At 41.7% G+C, this 17,080-nt stretch overlaps 1 protein-coding gene and 1 pseudogene across 1 annotated transcript in view; one reads left to right on the forward strand and one right to left on the reverse strand.

Annotated features, from left to right (window-relative positions):
* The window catches only part of LOC117044872, a 934,741-nt pseudogene that overhangs the window by 360,462 nt on the left and 557,199 nt on the right, over positions 1-17,080 (forward strand).
* Positions 1-17,080, reverse strand: part of LOC117045003 — a gene marked incomplete at its 5' end in the record, with an annotated part of 374,050 nt that overhangs the window by 218,521 nt on the left and 138,449 nt on the right. The window contains 1 exon segment of the mRNA XM_033145796.1: positions 12,776-14,207. Coding sequence (XP_033001687.1) covers positions 12,776-14,207 — 1,432 coding nt within the window.

Consider the following 17,080-nt stretch of genomic DNA (forward strand, 5'->3'; position numbering starts at 1 on the left):
TGATACTTGACACCACTGGCAGGAGGAAAGGAACCTCCTCCACAAATTCAGGAGTGGAGAGATAGGAGGGGATCCGAGGGTCATCTAGTCCAACCCCCACCAATGCAGGAATCTCAGCCAAAGCATCCATGGCAGATGGCCAGCCGATCTCTGCTTAGAAACCTCCAAGGAAGGAGAGTCCACCCCCTCCCAAGGGAGACCCTTCCCCTGCCAAACAGCTCTTAGAAACAGGTAGGTGGCCGTGTTGGTCTGCCATAGTCAAAACAAAATAAAAAATAAAAAATAATCCTTCCAGTAGCACCTTAGAGACCAACTAAGTTTGTTCTTGGTATGAGCTTTCATGTGCATGCACACTTCTTCAGATAAACTGAAATAGAAATCAGGCTCTTAGATGTCCCTCAAGGCAGCGGGTCCTGAGTTCAAGCACTACTGAAACAATCACACTGGCTACCAAGGAGGAACCAAGCGAAGTTCAAAATAAATAATTCCTAGACCTGGAAATATAAATTTGGCTAAAAGTTTTGGGCATGCCTCGGACAAAGGTGTGAAAAGAATGTTGCTAACAGATTCAGCCCTGAGCAGTTAAGAAAATCGGAAGAAGATGTGGACTTTACAACGGTATGTGGAGGAGGGAAAGGAAGGGGGGGAACCCAGGACTCTATGTTTGTTTTGCCTCAATATTTTACTTAACACGGGCGAACCCCCCCCCAAGAAAATCCACTTTCACTGGGAAATAGCAAGCAGACTTTAAAAATTGAGATTGAACTTGGCAGAAAAGATTGGATGTTATATGTATAAAGTGTACGGAATTGAAAACAAGACTTGGAAAGCTTTAATAGAAATGGAGGACATCTGACTGGTAATGGCACAGCAAAGATAGATTGTTGTGGAGATCCCGTGAAGCAGAGCACCACTTCAAAGGTGGATGATTGATATTGGCCTTTCTAGAGGTGACTGGTCCTCCTGGAAAGGAGTGGATGCAATGCTAGCGGGGGAGAGAGTCCTCTATCGATACCATCAACATACATCTAGCTTTGGTATCCATTTTATCATGTTCTCTATTCTGAGCATGTGCAGCAGCCTGCTGCTCTGCTGTGGCATCTGCTTCAACAGCCACAAATGGCTTTCGCCTCTGGACGTAGTCTGTCCACACTTCTTTAGCTTCTAACCAAACTTGAGCCCTCTTAGACCACTGTATGTAATTAGTGGAGTTCAACTTTGGAAAAGGAACCTGAAAATTTTCTACTGCCATTCTTGAGGTCTGCTGCTACGCCCTCCGTGTGCCCTTGCTTCTCTTTCCCCCTTGAGATTTGTATTACTCACTTTTCAGATGCTCTGAGCCTTTTCTGAAGCCTTTAAACTTCCCTCCGTTTCTTCACTAGCAACCTTCCACCGTTTGCTGTTTTTAGTAGCAAAAAACAAACAAAACCCCAACACAACGGGAGATCAAGCTAGCCTTTCGCAGCTAATAAAGCTGTAAATCTTCACTTACGCAGCTCCTTCAACTTTCACAGCCTCTCGGTTCCTGGATTTATGACCAAGCCAGTCTTCTTTCACAGGAAGGCTGCTTTCACTGTCTCTGCACACAACACAGCCTCACAGCCTTTAAAAACGTCTGGGTCCATAACCTAAGAGATTTTTAGTGTACTGGTCCAGTAAACGCTTCTGCTGCGCAGACCAGCAACACTTCTCTTTGCAGAGCATTAAACAAGTCCAGCAGTGGGGTTCTAGTTGCAGCAACGAAATGATGACACACGGAAGCCCGTCTTTCTAAAGACAGGTTTATTGCAGACTGATAACAAACATTCCTCCAGAGCTTTCAGACATGATTGCTCCACACCCCAGAGGCAAACCAAAACAAAAGCTCTATATATACTGAGCAGCTTAACAACTTAACAAGCTTAACAATTTAAATCATGTGACTTTGCTAATTTGCCAATGTCTCAGGTTTCAAACCCTAACGCATACTGCTTGAGCCTGCCTTGTAGAATTTTAAGCATAACCTTTCTAGCGTGTGAAATGAGCGCAATTGTGCGGTAGTTGGAACATTCTTTGGCACTGCCCTTCTTTGGGATTGCAATGTAGACTGATTTTAGGAATAGGAATAGGAATAATTTATTGGCCAAGTACATTTTCCAACATACTTGGAATTTTGCTTCAGCTACATTGCAATGTAAACATACCTTATACAAACACTGTTTCACTCACAATACAATGACACAGCAAAGAAACCCCACCCATAACTGGCCTCGACTTCTGCTACACAACTACAAATTTAACAATTTAATGGCACAAGGGGAAAAACTGTTCCTGTGCCTGGCCATTTTTTGTGTATAAAGCCCTGTAGTGACATCCAAACAGATGATGACCAGGATGCAAAGGATCTGCGACAATTGAAATTGAACAAAACTCATTATGCAATGGCAGTAAACAATCAATACAAAATCTGTAATAAGGAACACTCAGGAAGTCTGACGCATAGAAAAATACTTTTATTTTATGTATTTTATGTTTTGAAGGTTATTAGTTGATGTATTAATTCTCTTTTTTTCTTTGTTGGTGTACTTTGTTGGTGATCGAATTTATTTTATTTTATTTTTCTGTATGGTGTATTAATTTGTAAACCACCTGTCCCAGTGGTGCCGACTTGAATAAAATGTTGGAGGGGAGCCAAGTAAGGCCCACCTTGCACAATCAATCACATGATGTATGCAAGCCATTTTTTAATTAATTTTTTAAATTGATTTTCCACATATCAAAAGTTAAAACTTATTTTCAATAACAAAAAGTACATCTTATTTCTAATTCGTTCGTTCGTTCAGTTGTTCAGTCGTGTCCGACTCTTCATGACCCCATGGACCAGAGCACGCCAGGCACACCTATCCTTCACTGCCTACCGCAGTTTGGCCAAACTCATGTTAGTAGCTTCGAGAATACTGTCCAACCATCTCATCCTCTGTCGTCCCCTTCTCCTTGTGCCCTCCATCTTTCCCAACACCAGGGTCTTTTCCAGGGAGTCTTCTCTTCTCATGAGGTGGCCAAAGTACTGGAGCCTCAACTTCAGGATCTGTCCTTCTAGTGAGCACTCAGGGCCGATTTCCTTGAGAATGGATAGGTTTGATCTTCTTGCAATCCATGGGACTCTCAAGAGTCTCCTCAGCACCATAATTCAAAAGCATCAATTCTTCGGCGATCAGCCTTCTTGATGGTCCAGCTCTCACTTCCGTACATTACTACTGGGAAAACCATAGCTTTAACTATACGGACCTTTGTCGGCAAGGTGATGTCTTTGCTTTTTAAGATGCTGTCTAGGTTTGTCATTGCTTTTCTCCCAAGAAGCAGACGTCTTCTAATTTCGTGACTGCTGTCACCATCTGCAGTGATCATGGAACCCAATAAAGTGGAATCTCTCACTGCCTCCATTTCTTCCCCTTCAATTTGCCAGGAGGTGATGGGACCAGTGGCCATGATCTTAGTTTTTTTGATGTTGAGCTTCAGACCATATTTTGCGCTTTCCTCTTTCACCCTCATTAAAAGGTTGTTCAATTCCTCCTCACTTTCTGCCATCAAGGTTGTATCATCAGCATATCTGAGGTTGTTGATATTTTTTCCGGCAATCTTAATTCCGGTTTGGGATTCATCCAGCCCAGCCTTTCGCATGATGAATTCTGCATATAAGTTAAATAAGCAGGGAGACAATATACAGCCTTGTCGTACTCCTTTCCCAATTTTGAACCAATCAGTTGTTCCATATCCAGTTCTAACTGTAGCTTCTTGTCCCACATACAGATTTCTCAGGAGACGGATGAGGTGATCAGGCACTCCCATTTCTTTAAGAACTTGCCATAGTTTCCTGTGGTCGACACTGTCAAATGCTTTTGCGTAGTCAATGAAGCAGAAGTAGATGTTTTTCTGGAACTCTCTAGCTTTCTCCATAATCCAGCGCATGTTTGCAATTTGGTCTCTGGTTCCTCTGCCCCTTTGAAATCCAGCTTGCACTTCTGGGAGTTCTCGGTCCACATACTGCTTAAGCCTGCCTTGTAGAATTTTAAGCATAACCTTGCTAGCGTGTGAAATGAGTGCAATTGTGCTGTAGTTAGAGCATTCTTTGGCACTGCCCTTCTTTGGGATTGGGATGTAAACTGATCTTCTCCAATCCTCTGGCCACTGCTGAGTTTCCCAAACTTGTTGGCATATTGAGTGTAGCACCTTAACAGCATCATCTTTTAGGATTTTAAATAGTTTAGCTGGAATATCATCACTTCCACTGGCCTTGTTGCTAGCAAGGCTTTCTAAGGCCCATTTGACTTCACTCTCCAGGATGTCTGGCTCAAGGTCAGCAACCACACTACCTGGGGTGTATGAGACCTCTATATCTTTCTGGTATACTACCTCTGTGTATTCTTGCCACCTCTTCTTGATGTCTTCTGCTTCTGTTAGGTCCTTTCCACTTTTGTCCTTAATTGTGGTAATCTTTGTACGAAATGTTCCTTTCATATCTCCAATTTTCTTGAACAGATCTCTGGTTTTTCCATTCTGTTATTTTCCTCTATTTCTTTGCATTGTTCGTTTAGAAAGGCCCTCTTGTCTCTCCTTGCTATTCTTTGGAAATCTGCATTCAATTTCCTGTATCTTTCACTATCTCCCTCGCATTTTGCTTGCCTTCCCTCCCCCGCTATTTTTAAGGCCTCATTTGCTTTCTTGCATTTCTTTTTCATTGGGATGGTTTTCGTTGCTGCCTCCTGTATAATGTTACGAGCCTCCATCCACAGTTCCTCAGGCACTCTATCCACCAAATCTAAGTCCTTAAACCTGTTTTTCAACTGTGTATTCATAAGGAATTTGATTTAGATTGTATCTTACTGGCCCAGTGGTTTTTCCTACTTTCTTCAGTTTAAGCTGGAATTTTGCTATAAGAAGCTGATGATCAGAGCCACAGTCTGCTCCAGGTCTTGTTTTTGCTGAGTGTATAGAGCTTCTCCATCTTTGGCTGCAGAGAATATAATCAATCTGATTTCGATGTTGCCCATCTGGTGATGTCCATGTGTAGAGTCGTCTCTTGTGTTGTTGGGAAAGAGTGTTTGTGATGACCAGCTTGTTCTCCTGACAGAACTCTATTAGCCTTTGCCCTGCTTCATTTTGAACTCCAAGGCCAAACTTGCCAGTTGTTCCTTTTATCTCTTGACTCCCTACTTTAGCATTCCAATCCCCTATAATGAGAAGAACATCCTTCTTTGGTGTCATTTCTATAAGGTGTTGTAAGTCTTCATAGAATTGGTCAATTTCAGTTTCTTCAGCACTGGAAGTTGGTGCATAAACTTGGATTACTGTGATGTTAAAAGGACTGCCTTGGATTCGTATCGAGATCAATCTATCATTTTTGAAATTGCATCCCAGTACAGCTTTCGCCACTCTTTTGTTGACTATGAGGGCCACTCCATTTCTTTTACGGGATTCCTGCCCACAGTAGTAGATATGATAGTCATCCGAACTGAATTTGCCCATTCCCTTCCATTTTAGTTCACTGGTGCCTAGGATGTCAATGTTTATTCTTGCCATCTCATTTTTGACCACAACCAGCTTACCAAGGTTCATGGTTCTTACATTCCAGGTTCCTATGCAATACTTTTCTTTACAGCATTGGACTTTCCTTTCACTTCCAGGCATATCCACAACTGAGCGTCCTTTCGGCTTTGGCCCAGCCGCTTCATCAGCTCTGAATCTACTTGTACTTGTCCTCCGCTCTTCCCCAGTAGCATGTTGGACGCCTTCCGACCTGAGGGGCTCATCTTCCAGCGTCATAACTTTTATATGCCTGTTGTCTTTGTCCATGGAGTTTTCTTGGCAGGGATACTGGAGTGGGTTGCCAGTTCCTCCTCCAGGTGGATCACGTTTGGTCCAAACTCTCCACTATGACCTGTCCATCTTGGGTGGCCCTGCACGGCATAGCTCATAGCTTCCCTGAGTAATTCAAGCCCCTTCGCCACGACAAGGCAGTGATCCATGAAGGGGCTTATTTCTAATAACATATATAAAAACTTTCATATTCTTTCTCACTTTATATCATGACTTCCTCAAATCCTTCCTTGCTGATTTCATTATAATACATCTTTAGCAGGCTTCTAAATAATTTTAAACATTCTTATTTATAATCCTCTAACATTCCTTTTCTATCATTGTCTATATTTACTATCTTAATTCTAATTAATTCCTATTCTAATTACACACCTAAGCCTCAATTTCTTCCAAAACTTTTCCACTTTATCAAATATTACAATTTTTTTTAAAAAAATACACTTTAAAATTGCTCCAATCTTGCTCTATAGTCGCCTTCTTCTTCTTTTTTACAAATAATATTTATTAGACTTTTCCAATTACAACCAAATTACCATCAAATTACAATACATGATTAACTTTTTCTAACCCCCCTTTCTCTCACCAAGAGGAGCATACCAAATAAACCCCCCTCTCACTAGGGTGAACAGTTATGATTTGCCAATTTAATCAATTCTAATACACATATCATCTTAACCCCACGGACTTCCCCGACTCCCGCCCGTTGACTCCCACCTTAAACCTAATTTACAGTTATTACCAATTAATCCCCATACTATTTCCTCTCTTTCTTACATTTAATATTATTTCTTACAAAATACTTTTCCAATTTGCAAATCCATTTCCTCATTTTTTAACTATCCTCCACACTCATTGTATTTCTAAGCTTCCATTATTTATTCCCCAATCTATTACAACAGCCTAATTAAAATTAAATTTACTTTCTTCCCCCCTTTATTCACCATTCATTTTAAGACCATATCATTGTCCATTACCGTTCCATATGTCGTACCATAGTAACAAAAGAATTTCAACAAAGTTCATAAGTTTTTCAACCCACCCCATCCCTTTCGAAAACCGAAATTCCAGAGTCCTGGGAAACTGGCTTGTACTCCATTCTTATCTCATATGTCCTTGAGAGTTTTTCAACAACCAAAGTCCGTACCGCCTTCCGCCGGACATTCTTTTTTCCTACAGTTTTCCCATTTTTTCTTCTTGATGTTTTCTGCCTCCTTGTTTTTCCTTCTTTCCTCGACGGGTTGAATCCACCATTTTTTCCTTGGATTTTCTTCTCTTCATTGTAGTTTTCCTTATAGCTCTCGCAAAAGGTCCTAAATTCTTTTTCCTGCACAGCTAAGTCCACAGCTGGTACTGTCCCCGTTAGCTGGTTTAGCTGATTAATTCCTTCCGTTAACTTGCACAAAAGTTCCAAAACTTTGAGTTTGAAATCTTTAGTCCATTTCCTTTTGGGCATCCTCAAAATCCATAAAAATCCATAAAGTCAATAAAAACCATAAAGTCCATAAGGTCAGTAAAGTCAATAAAGTCCTTAAAATCCAACAAGCTTATGCAGTCCAAATATTATTTCCAAGAGAGTGCAATAATATCTTACAAGCTTCAGAAATTTCCTATTTACAAAGTCAATAAATTGCTTCGGAATTCAAAGTTACACTGCCTCCACTTTTTTCAACGTTAAGGGAACCGACTTCCATTTTTAGAGTTCCCGAAAAATTCAGAATTTAAAATCAATTTTCGTATTTTTATCCCAATCGGTACTTACAGAGTCCAATTGACCGAATTTCTGGAGAATTTGGCGCTCTCCCCCGTCGGTACTGCTACTTCCCACTACGGGGCTAGCGATAGACCCACAGCCCCCACGCCTTCAACCTCGCTCGTCACGGCTGCCCTTACTAGGGCAAACCGGAGAGTAAGGGAGGCGCCCTGGGGGGCCCGCCGGATCCCATGGCACCAGGACTCTCCACCTGGTGTTTTTGGGGGGTTGAGGCGCAGTCTCGACACCCCCTTCCCCCGCAACGGCGGAGAAACCTCGGACGCGAGGTTTCTCCCGACCGGCGAGGATGGCGCCAAACCGGAAGTCACTTTAAAATTGCTCCAATCTTGCTCTATAGTCGCCTTCTTCTGGTCCCGGATTCGTCCAGTCATTTCGGCCAGTTCCATATATTCCATCATCTTCATTTGCCATTCTTCTATTTTTGGTATGTCCTGTGTTTTCCAATTTTTTGCAAGCAGTATTCTCACCAGTGTTGTGGCATACAAAAAGAATCTTCTGTCTTTTGGGGGCATTTCTTCTCCTACTATTCCAAGTAAAAAGGATTCTGTTTTTTTTTAATAAAAGTATTTTTAAATACTTTTTTGAATTCATTATATATCATTTCCCATAAGTCTTTTACCTTTGGACAAGTCCACCACATATGATAAAATGATCCTTCTTTCTCTTTACATTTCCAATGTATGCAAGCCATTTGAATGCCAATGCCTATAATGTCTTTATTATTATTAAGAATTTATAAGATTTTCCAATTAAAAAGCCAAAAATGATACAATATAGGGTTAAACTCTCCATACTCCCCCCTCTCCCACTGAAGGGAGCAACAAATACAAAACCCCCCTCTCACAGAGTAACAAAAATCATTTCACATTTAACCTCATATTTTCCGAATCATAACATAAAGCTGACCCTCTTCCTAGGTCAGTTAATTAAATTCCCATCATTAATTCCTAAAGTGACTTCCTCATTCCCCCCTTACTGATTTCCAAATTATCACATAATTCCAGTTTTCTTTAATCTTTAAATCTAATTTAAAATCCACTCATCATTTTTTCCCTTTTAACATTTCTCTACTTCCGCCTCATAATATTTCTGTATTTTTTCATTCTCTTAGCCAAAATTTTCCATATTACTCATATTCCCCAAACCCTTTACCTTATCATACTCCTCCCTCCCTTGTGGTCACATAATTTTGTCTTTCAAAACATTATCCGTTATCGCAGTGTCCGTATCCAATTGTCATAACCATAATGAAATAAAATATTATTTTAAATTCTAATATTTTACCCTATACCCTCCCTTTCGAAATACCCACCCCATGAGTCAAAAATAGCAAAGTCCTGTAACTGTCCATCTAGTCGCAGCCCCGTAGCCTTCTCAGGATCCAATGGCAGCAGCCTATGTAAGTTCACTTGATTATCATCCTCCTGGATAAAGTCTTTAACATTGTCACAATCTTCCTGTGTAAAAACTCCATTTAATGTGTCCTGTTCCAATTCCTCCTTTTCAACATTGTCAAGACTCCCTTCTTCCTTTTCCTTTTGTTCTGGTATAACATCCTCCAGGTTACTCTCAGTCTCCAATTCTTTATTTTGTGAAATTGACTTCAATCCTTCTGCCAATTGCCCAATGCTGTTGATTCCCATGGCTACTTGCTGCAAAAGTTCCAAGGCTTGTTTTACAAACTGCGAGGACTGTTTTCCCTTTGTCATCTCAAGGTCGGGTTTCAACTTGCTAGTCACAACAATTTATTTCTTGCTGAGTAGGTCCTTACTGCATCAGTGCACCATTTTTTATATGTTGTTAGTATCCGCACCGTCTGGACCTCCGGGAAGCAGGAAAATACATTTTCCATCTCTATCCATATCCAATCCACTTTTAAAACTAGATACCCCCATACAGAAGGCTTCTTTGTTTCAGTCACATTGATAATAGCTTCAGCTACAAAATCACACTGTCTCTTAATCTTCAGCGGAGAGGGACTGACTTCCGTTTTTAGAGTCCCCTCCGAACCCAATTCAGATCAGATAGGGATCCCTATAGCATTTGCTGACCAAAGCAGGTACCTGTCTGTTGGCGTAGAGTGGAGCTTCGGCCCCCCTGCTGCTCTTCCTGCTTTCGTCCCGCCTTATCTTGAGATGCCGTAAATCTTCCTCCAGCTTCGCATTCCTGTTCCACCCATGCCGTCTTTGTTTGCAACTCCTTAATTCTTGCCTCTGCTTCTGCCTGAACTTTTTCTACAGCTCCCTCCAAAGCTTTTTGCTCCGCTAGCTGCCGTTCCAGCTCAGACATTCTCCTCTTTCACAAGCAACTTACAGAAGACTCTGAGAAAGCTGTCAGGGATACTCCTTCCCTTGGATGTTGCTCATGAGTAACGACAAGCCTTCTGGTAAGCTAAAATTATTTATAGTCCATAATGGAATTAGTCTCTGCAGGCACGTCTGCTCAGTCAGTTTCAGTTTCTCGGAGTGGCGGGCTTTCGTGCACCTGCCAACACAACCAATGGGTCGGCACTCTAAAATGACGTCTACATCTCCTCCTTTCCCCCCTCTGCTCATTTTGTGTCTGGGACTGATAGTGCTTGGTCTCTGCCCTGTCATCTCAAAGCCTTGCATCTCTCCCTCTTCCGGAGACATTTCCTGACCAGGGCTGGAGGAGGGAGATGAATCTGTGGAGATTATGGGTGGCTGTTTTCTATAACCCAGTGACCCCCCTTCCCTGGAGGAAAGGCTATCTTCTCTCCCAGCTCTAGCTTGCTCCTCTCTCTCTCCCTGCTCCTCCCGAGAAGTCCCTCTGTCCCTGACAAAACTATTTGGTAACTTTATCTGCTTCTTTTTGGAGACCCTTGGGGTTCTGTTCCATTCCAGGGCAACCACCCCATTCAGGTCCCCCATTAGTATAATCTTTTCTCCCACATACTCTATTAGTACCTCTTCCAAAGATTGGTAAAATTCACTCTTTTCTTTTCATTAGGGGCAAATATGCCAATAACTATTCAATTTTCTCCCTGGACCGTTATTCTGATGATTACTATTCTACCTGCTGTATCCTTATAAATCATTTTAGGCTCTAATTGTGGTTCTGCATAAATAACAACTCCCGTTCTCTTGTTTTTATCCGAAGAAATAAATTCTAATCCCAGCTTTCTATTGGATAAAATTCTGGTGTGTTGCGCAACATGAGTTTCTTGTAGGCATATTAAGTGAAGCTTCTGTTTACATATGTTCTACCTTATTTCTTTTAGTTTTTTTATTTAATCCATTAACATTCCAGGCTAATGTTTCCAAATCCATAATCAGCTTTATTTATCGAACTTTCAATAAGTCTATAAAGACATTTTTAAAAAGGAAAAAATTATAAGTCAATAAAGATATACGATTTTAAATTACCACCAATCTATAAAATTATATATCAACGGAAAGATAATTTAATCAAGAATAAAATCCAAAAGGTTTGTTCAATTACCCATATTCTATCAAATGTTATAGCCAAATAACCAGAAAAAGGAAGCACAAATTGCTTAGGTAGACTTTTGTCAGTGTGTTATGGGATTGCTATCAAGTTAGTTGGTTTTTTGTGTTCTTTCATTTAGTGAGGTTGTAAAACATAATAAAATTGTAGAAATGGCAGAAATAGTTGATTGGACACCCAGAAGCGATGTAAAATTGCAGTATTAAGTGAACAAGGCTACAGTTATGAAGAAATTAGAAGAGAGATTGGGGAAAACTTAACCAAAGCTGGCCTTTCTATATTTTTGAAGAGGTATAAGGATCATAGAATCATAGAGTTGGAAGAGACCACAAGGGCAATCCAGTTCAACCCCCTTCCAAGCAGGAAACACCATCAAAGCATTCCTCACAGATGGCTGTCAAGCCTCCGCTTAAAGACCTCCAAAGAAGGGGACTCCACCACACTCCTTGGCAGCAAATTCCACTGCTCAACAGCTCTTACTGTCAGGAAGTTCTTCCTAATGTTTAGGTGGAATCTTCTTTCTTGTAGTTTGAATCCATTGCCCCGTGTCCGCTTCTCTGGAGCAGCAGAAAACAACCTTTCTCCCTCCTCTGTATCACATCCTTTTATATATTCGAACATGGCTATCCTATCCCGCCTTAATCTTCTCTTCTCCAGGCTAAACATACCCAGCTCCCTAAGCCGTTCCTCATAAGGCATCCTTTCCAGGCCTTTGACCATTTTGGTTGCCCTCCTCTGGACACGTTCCAGCTTGTCAGTATCCTTCTTGAACTGTGGTGCCCAGAACTGGACACAGTATTCCAGGTGAGGTCTGACCAGAGTGGAATACAGTGGTACTATTACTTCCCTTGATCTAGATGCCATACTCCTATTGATGCAGCCCAGAATTGCATTGGCTTTTTTAGCTGCTGCATCACACTGTGGACTCATGTCACGTTGATGGTCTACCAAGACTCCTAGATCATTTTCACATGTACTGCTCTCAAGCCAGGTGTCACCCAACCTGTATTTGTGCCTTTCATTATTTTTTTTGCCCAAGTGTAGTACTTTACACTTCAGATTCTGGGGCAGTGCTTTTGGTCAGCAGAGGGTGTCACAGGGCCAGCCTACTTTCCCTTTAAAGCACACTTGAGTCTCCAGACTCCCATCATCCCTAACTAGACAACTCCCATCATCCCTAACTAGCAGGACCAATGGGGAGGGATGATGGAAACTGTAGTCTGGGAGCCGCTGGGGACCCAAGGTTGGGAAACCCTGCTTTAAAGCAACTTTTGCGTTTGGCCTTTAAAGATGGGACCTGTCCACGTTTGTATTTTCTTGTATCGTGTTTTCCTCATGACCTTTGTGCGTTTATTTTTTTATTTTTAAGAGGGCAAATTGAAAGAGAAGTTGTATGGGAAGTTGCAGAAGAATGAAAGGTTGTGTTTGAAAAAAAAACACCCCAAAACCTGGGGGGTGGCCTCCTCAAATATTGCATGGGGGGGCAGAGACCCATAGGCCTTTAAGAGTTAGCCCCTACTCCCTATACCCACAGGTCTTAGGATGGTTACAAATAAAAATACAACATAAAAACACAAAACATCACATTTTAAAAGGGCATTAGATGTCAATCAGCCAAAGGTCTGGTTTAAAAGGTGCAGATTTGCCTGGCTCCTAAAGCTGTATAATGGTTTTTCCAACCTCTGTATGAATTCTTTGATGCTCAGTGAGATTGGAGCTCTGACTGAAGCTCTTTCCACATTCCACACACTGATATGGTTTCTCCCCTGTATGAATTCTTTGATGCTCAGTGAGATTGGAGCTCTGACTGAAGCTCTTTCCACATTCCACACACTGATATGGTTTCTCCCCTGTATGAATTCTCTGATGCTTAGTGAGAGAGGAGCTCATACTGAAGCTCTTTAAACATTCCACACACTGATATGGTTTCTCCCCTGTATGAATTCTCTGATGCTTAGTGAGATAGGAGCTCACACTGAAGCGCTTTCCACATTCCACGCACTGATAAGGTTTCTCCCCTGTATGAATTCTTTTATGGGAAGTGAGATGGGAGCTCAGTCTGAAGCTCTTTCCACATTCCACACACTGATAAGGTTTCTCCCCTGTATGAATTCTTTTATGGGAAGTGAGATGGGAGCTCAGTCTGAAGCTCTTTCCACATTCCACACACTGATAAGGTTTCTCCCCTGTATGAATTCTTTTATGGAAAATTAGGCTGGAGATCCGACTGAAGCTCTTTCCACATTCCACACACTGATAGGGTTTCACCCATGTATGAATTCTTTTATGGGAAGTGAGATGGGAGCTGCTATTGAAGTTCTCTCCACATTCTACACAATGATAGGGTTTCTCCCCTGTATGAATTCTCTGATGCTTAGTGAGAGAGGAGCTCGTACTGAAGCTCTTTCCACATTCCACACACTGATAGGGTTTCTCCCCTGTATGAATTCTTTTATGGGAAGTGAGATGGGAGCTCAGTCTGAAGCTCTTTCCACATTCCACACACTGATAAGGTTTCTCCCCTGTATGAATTCTTTTATGGAAAATGAGGCTGGAGATCCGACTGAAGCTCGTTCCACATTCCACACACTGATAGGGTTTCTCCCCTGTATGAATTCTCTGATGCTTGGTGAGAGAGGAGCTGTGATTGAAGCTCTTTCCACATTCTACACACTGATAGGGTTTCTCCCCTGTATGAATTCTCTGATGCTCAGTGAGAGAGGAGCTCTGACTGAAGCTCTTTCCACATTCCACACACTGATAGGGTTTCTCCCCTGTATGAATTCTTTTATGGGAAGTGAGATTGGAGCTCTGACTGAAGCTCTTTCCACATTCCACACACTGATAAGGGTTCTCCCCTGTATGAATTCTCTGATGCTTAGTGAGATCGGAAATCTGACTGAAGTTCTTTCCACATTCCACACACTGAGAGGGTTTCTCCCCTGTATGAATTCTTTGATGGGAAGTGAGATGGGAGGTTCTATTGAAGCTCTTTCCACATTCCACACAATGATAGAGTTTCTTTACAATGAGATTTTGTTGATGGGAAGTGAAATGGGATCTCTGACTGCAGCTTTCTCTACACTCCAAATTTTTATGTGGCTTCTCCTCTCTGGGGATTTTGTCGTGGTCACCTTTGTTCTCAATTTCCGATGCATCACAACCTGCAGTGGAGACTAAAAGGGATTAGAGTCTCAGGAACAATTGGAGAAGAACTGAAGGGAGTAGGGTGTAGGGTGTGTGTTCATTACCTGTGTTGTTTGTCATTAACCAACAAATTTATTATTAGATTCTGATGAGTTGTTGAATGTTGCTTTGTTTGATATATATCAAAATTGTAATATCATAAAATATATATATATATGGATATATATATATATATATATATATATATATATATATGGATATGAATTTTTTTTATTGTTGTTCAGTTATCAGATATACAATATTTACCATAAATAAATAAACGTTCCGAACAAACAAACAAAAAATAAAAAACAGAAAACAATTGCTTGATTTTGTTGATACCCCTAACAGGTTCCAAATTCAATACATTTGTAGAAAGAAAATACAAATACAGCAATAATAATACAAATAAAATAAACAAAAATAAAAATATTGTATCATTAAGCAAAAAAAAATGACTAGTATAAGTTGGTCATTTTAAAGTTAATGTTCTTTCTATATGGGATCAGATTATTATTATTATTTATGTTTCATGTTTATATATGTGTTGGAAGCCACCCAGAGTAGCTGGGGTAACCCAGCCAGATGGGGAGGGTATAAATAAAAATTATTATTGTTACTATAGTGGTACCTCGATTTAAATATTATTGTTAATATGTTTGTGTAAGGTCCTCAGTTAGTTGCTCATGAGTTACCAAGCAAAACTCCGACCTTTCCTTTTGTAGTTTTATTGTGCATACTATCTATGTACAGTGCAGAGCTAAAAAGTTCATGTCTGTATCAAACGCCGGCAGAATCCAGGAATGGCCCCGTCCAGTTCTGACCCCAACAAAAGCGTTTTGGTATACGAATACCGCGCTTTCCAGCCTTTCGTTTCACCCCTCGACGCCTTTGGCGTGACGTAAATTGAGTGCCTCCTCCCTCACCCCTTGGGCTAGTTGTGTGCTGGGTCTTTCCAGCATCCTCAGAGCCTCGACCCTCCATCCCCTGAGTCCCATGCCCCTCCCCACTGGAAGCCTCGCTGCTTCCGCTGCTGCCAGAGGAGGTGCTGCTGGTCAGGTTGGGCAGGGGCTCCCTGTAGCATCCCAAGAGCCCTTCTACCACCTTGCACTGTGCCAGGGACAGTTCCCTGACAGTTTGTATACCGAGGTACCACTGTATTACTATCATCATCATCCTCTTCATCCTCATCACTGCTGCTACTACCACCTGAGATTCAATAAGCCTGGCTCTTCTCTGGGATGGATTTTGTTTGGCCCAGTCATGGAATCCCCTCCATCTCCAATGTCAGTCGTCTCTTTGGTCAACCCAAGACTGACAGGAGCAAAAACAAAAACGGAAAACCTGAAGCTACTTATCTTTCCTAACAATTCTGAAGCTGACATTTAAGATGGCCAGGGCAGTTCAGAGCAGCCCAATCGTGGTAGAAAAAGGAATAATGTGAGGAATATTGTTCAAAGAAAAAACCCCTTGTAATTTACTGTTTATTGTGGGGGTGTTAGGTTCCCAGGTGTTATAAGGGGCGCTGTTGAGCTCTGTGAAAATATATGAGGTTGGTCCCATAGAGGTATTTTTTGAATTCCCAGGCAGATATGATGATCCCAAAAGGAGCCTTACCAAGAGAGGCCACGATCCCACAATTCTCCTCCATAACGTCCTTATGCAGAGCTCTCTGTTCAGGATCCAGCAATGCCCACTCCTCGTCTGTGAAACGAACAGCTACATCTTCAAAGCACACAGGACCCTAAATGAAAAAGGGAAATGTCCTCCTCTGAGACAGCATCAATATCATCTGCTACACAATCCTCTGTTGTTTCCTTCCTGTAAATTGCGCTGTTTTTTCAATAGGATTGCTTTGCTGCACATTTTATTTGTGGATGCTTATTTTCTACTGTAATTCACTCTACGCGGGGCTGCCCTTGAAGCTGTCCCATAAACTCCCGCGGGTGCAGAATGCTGCAGCGAGGCTCCTCAGGGGTCCCTGCCATGGGAGCCTATTCACCCAGTGATTTTCCAGCTGCACCGGCTCCCAGTGGAGTACAGGGTCAGGTTTAAGGTGCTGGTTTAGACCTTTAAAGCCCTATGCAGCCTAGAACCACTGTACCTACGGGACCGCCTCTCCTGGTATGCCCCGCAGAGGACCATAAGGTCCATAAATTGCGTCACTCTAGAGAAAGTCTAGACACCCTAAGGAAGTCAGATTAGCCTCAACCAGAGCCAGGGCCTTTTCAACACTGGCTCCAACCTGGTGGAACGCTCTGTCTCATGAGACCAGGGCCCTGCGGGATCCGATATCTTTCTGCAGGTCGTGTAAGACAGAGTTGTTCTGCTTGGCCTTTAGCTTGGAATCAACTTGATCCCCTCCCCCTCTTTCTTTTTCCTTTTGTGATGGAGCTCCTATTTGGGGACTTCCCTGGCTTTTTTCTGGCCCACGTAGGACCAGTCTGGATAGTTGGCCTTGGTGAAGATTTGACGTTTTCTTCCTCAAACAGTTTTATGATTTGAGTTTCTACTGAAATGAGGCTGCATTTTGATGTTGTATTTTAATCTTGTTTTCAAGTTGCATTTTAATAAAAAAAAAAATTATACCTGGTGTTAACCACCCTGAGCCTGGTCTTGGTTACAGAGAGTGGGGTATAAATTAAATTTTATTATTATTATTATTATTATTATTATTATTATTATTATTATTTCTTCATTTTAACAATGGGTATTTGTCCCTGTACAAATAGGTGGTACTCCACCTTGTGTTTTCCAAGTCATTCTGCCTACGCAAGCATTCCAGTTTCCCAGATGGAA

This window comes from Lacerta agilis, chromosome 4, assembly GCF_009819535.1.
Source record: "Lacerta agilis isolate rLacAgi1 chromosome 4, rLacAgi1.pri, whole genome shotgun sequence".
NCBI classification, from domain to species: Eukaryota; Metazoa; Chordata; class Lepidosauria; order Squamata; family Lacertidae; genus Lacerta; species Lacerta agilis.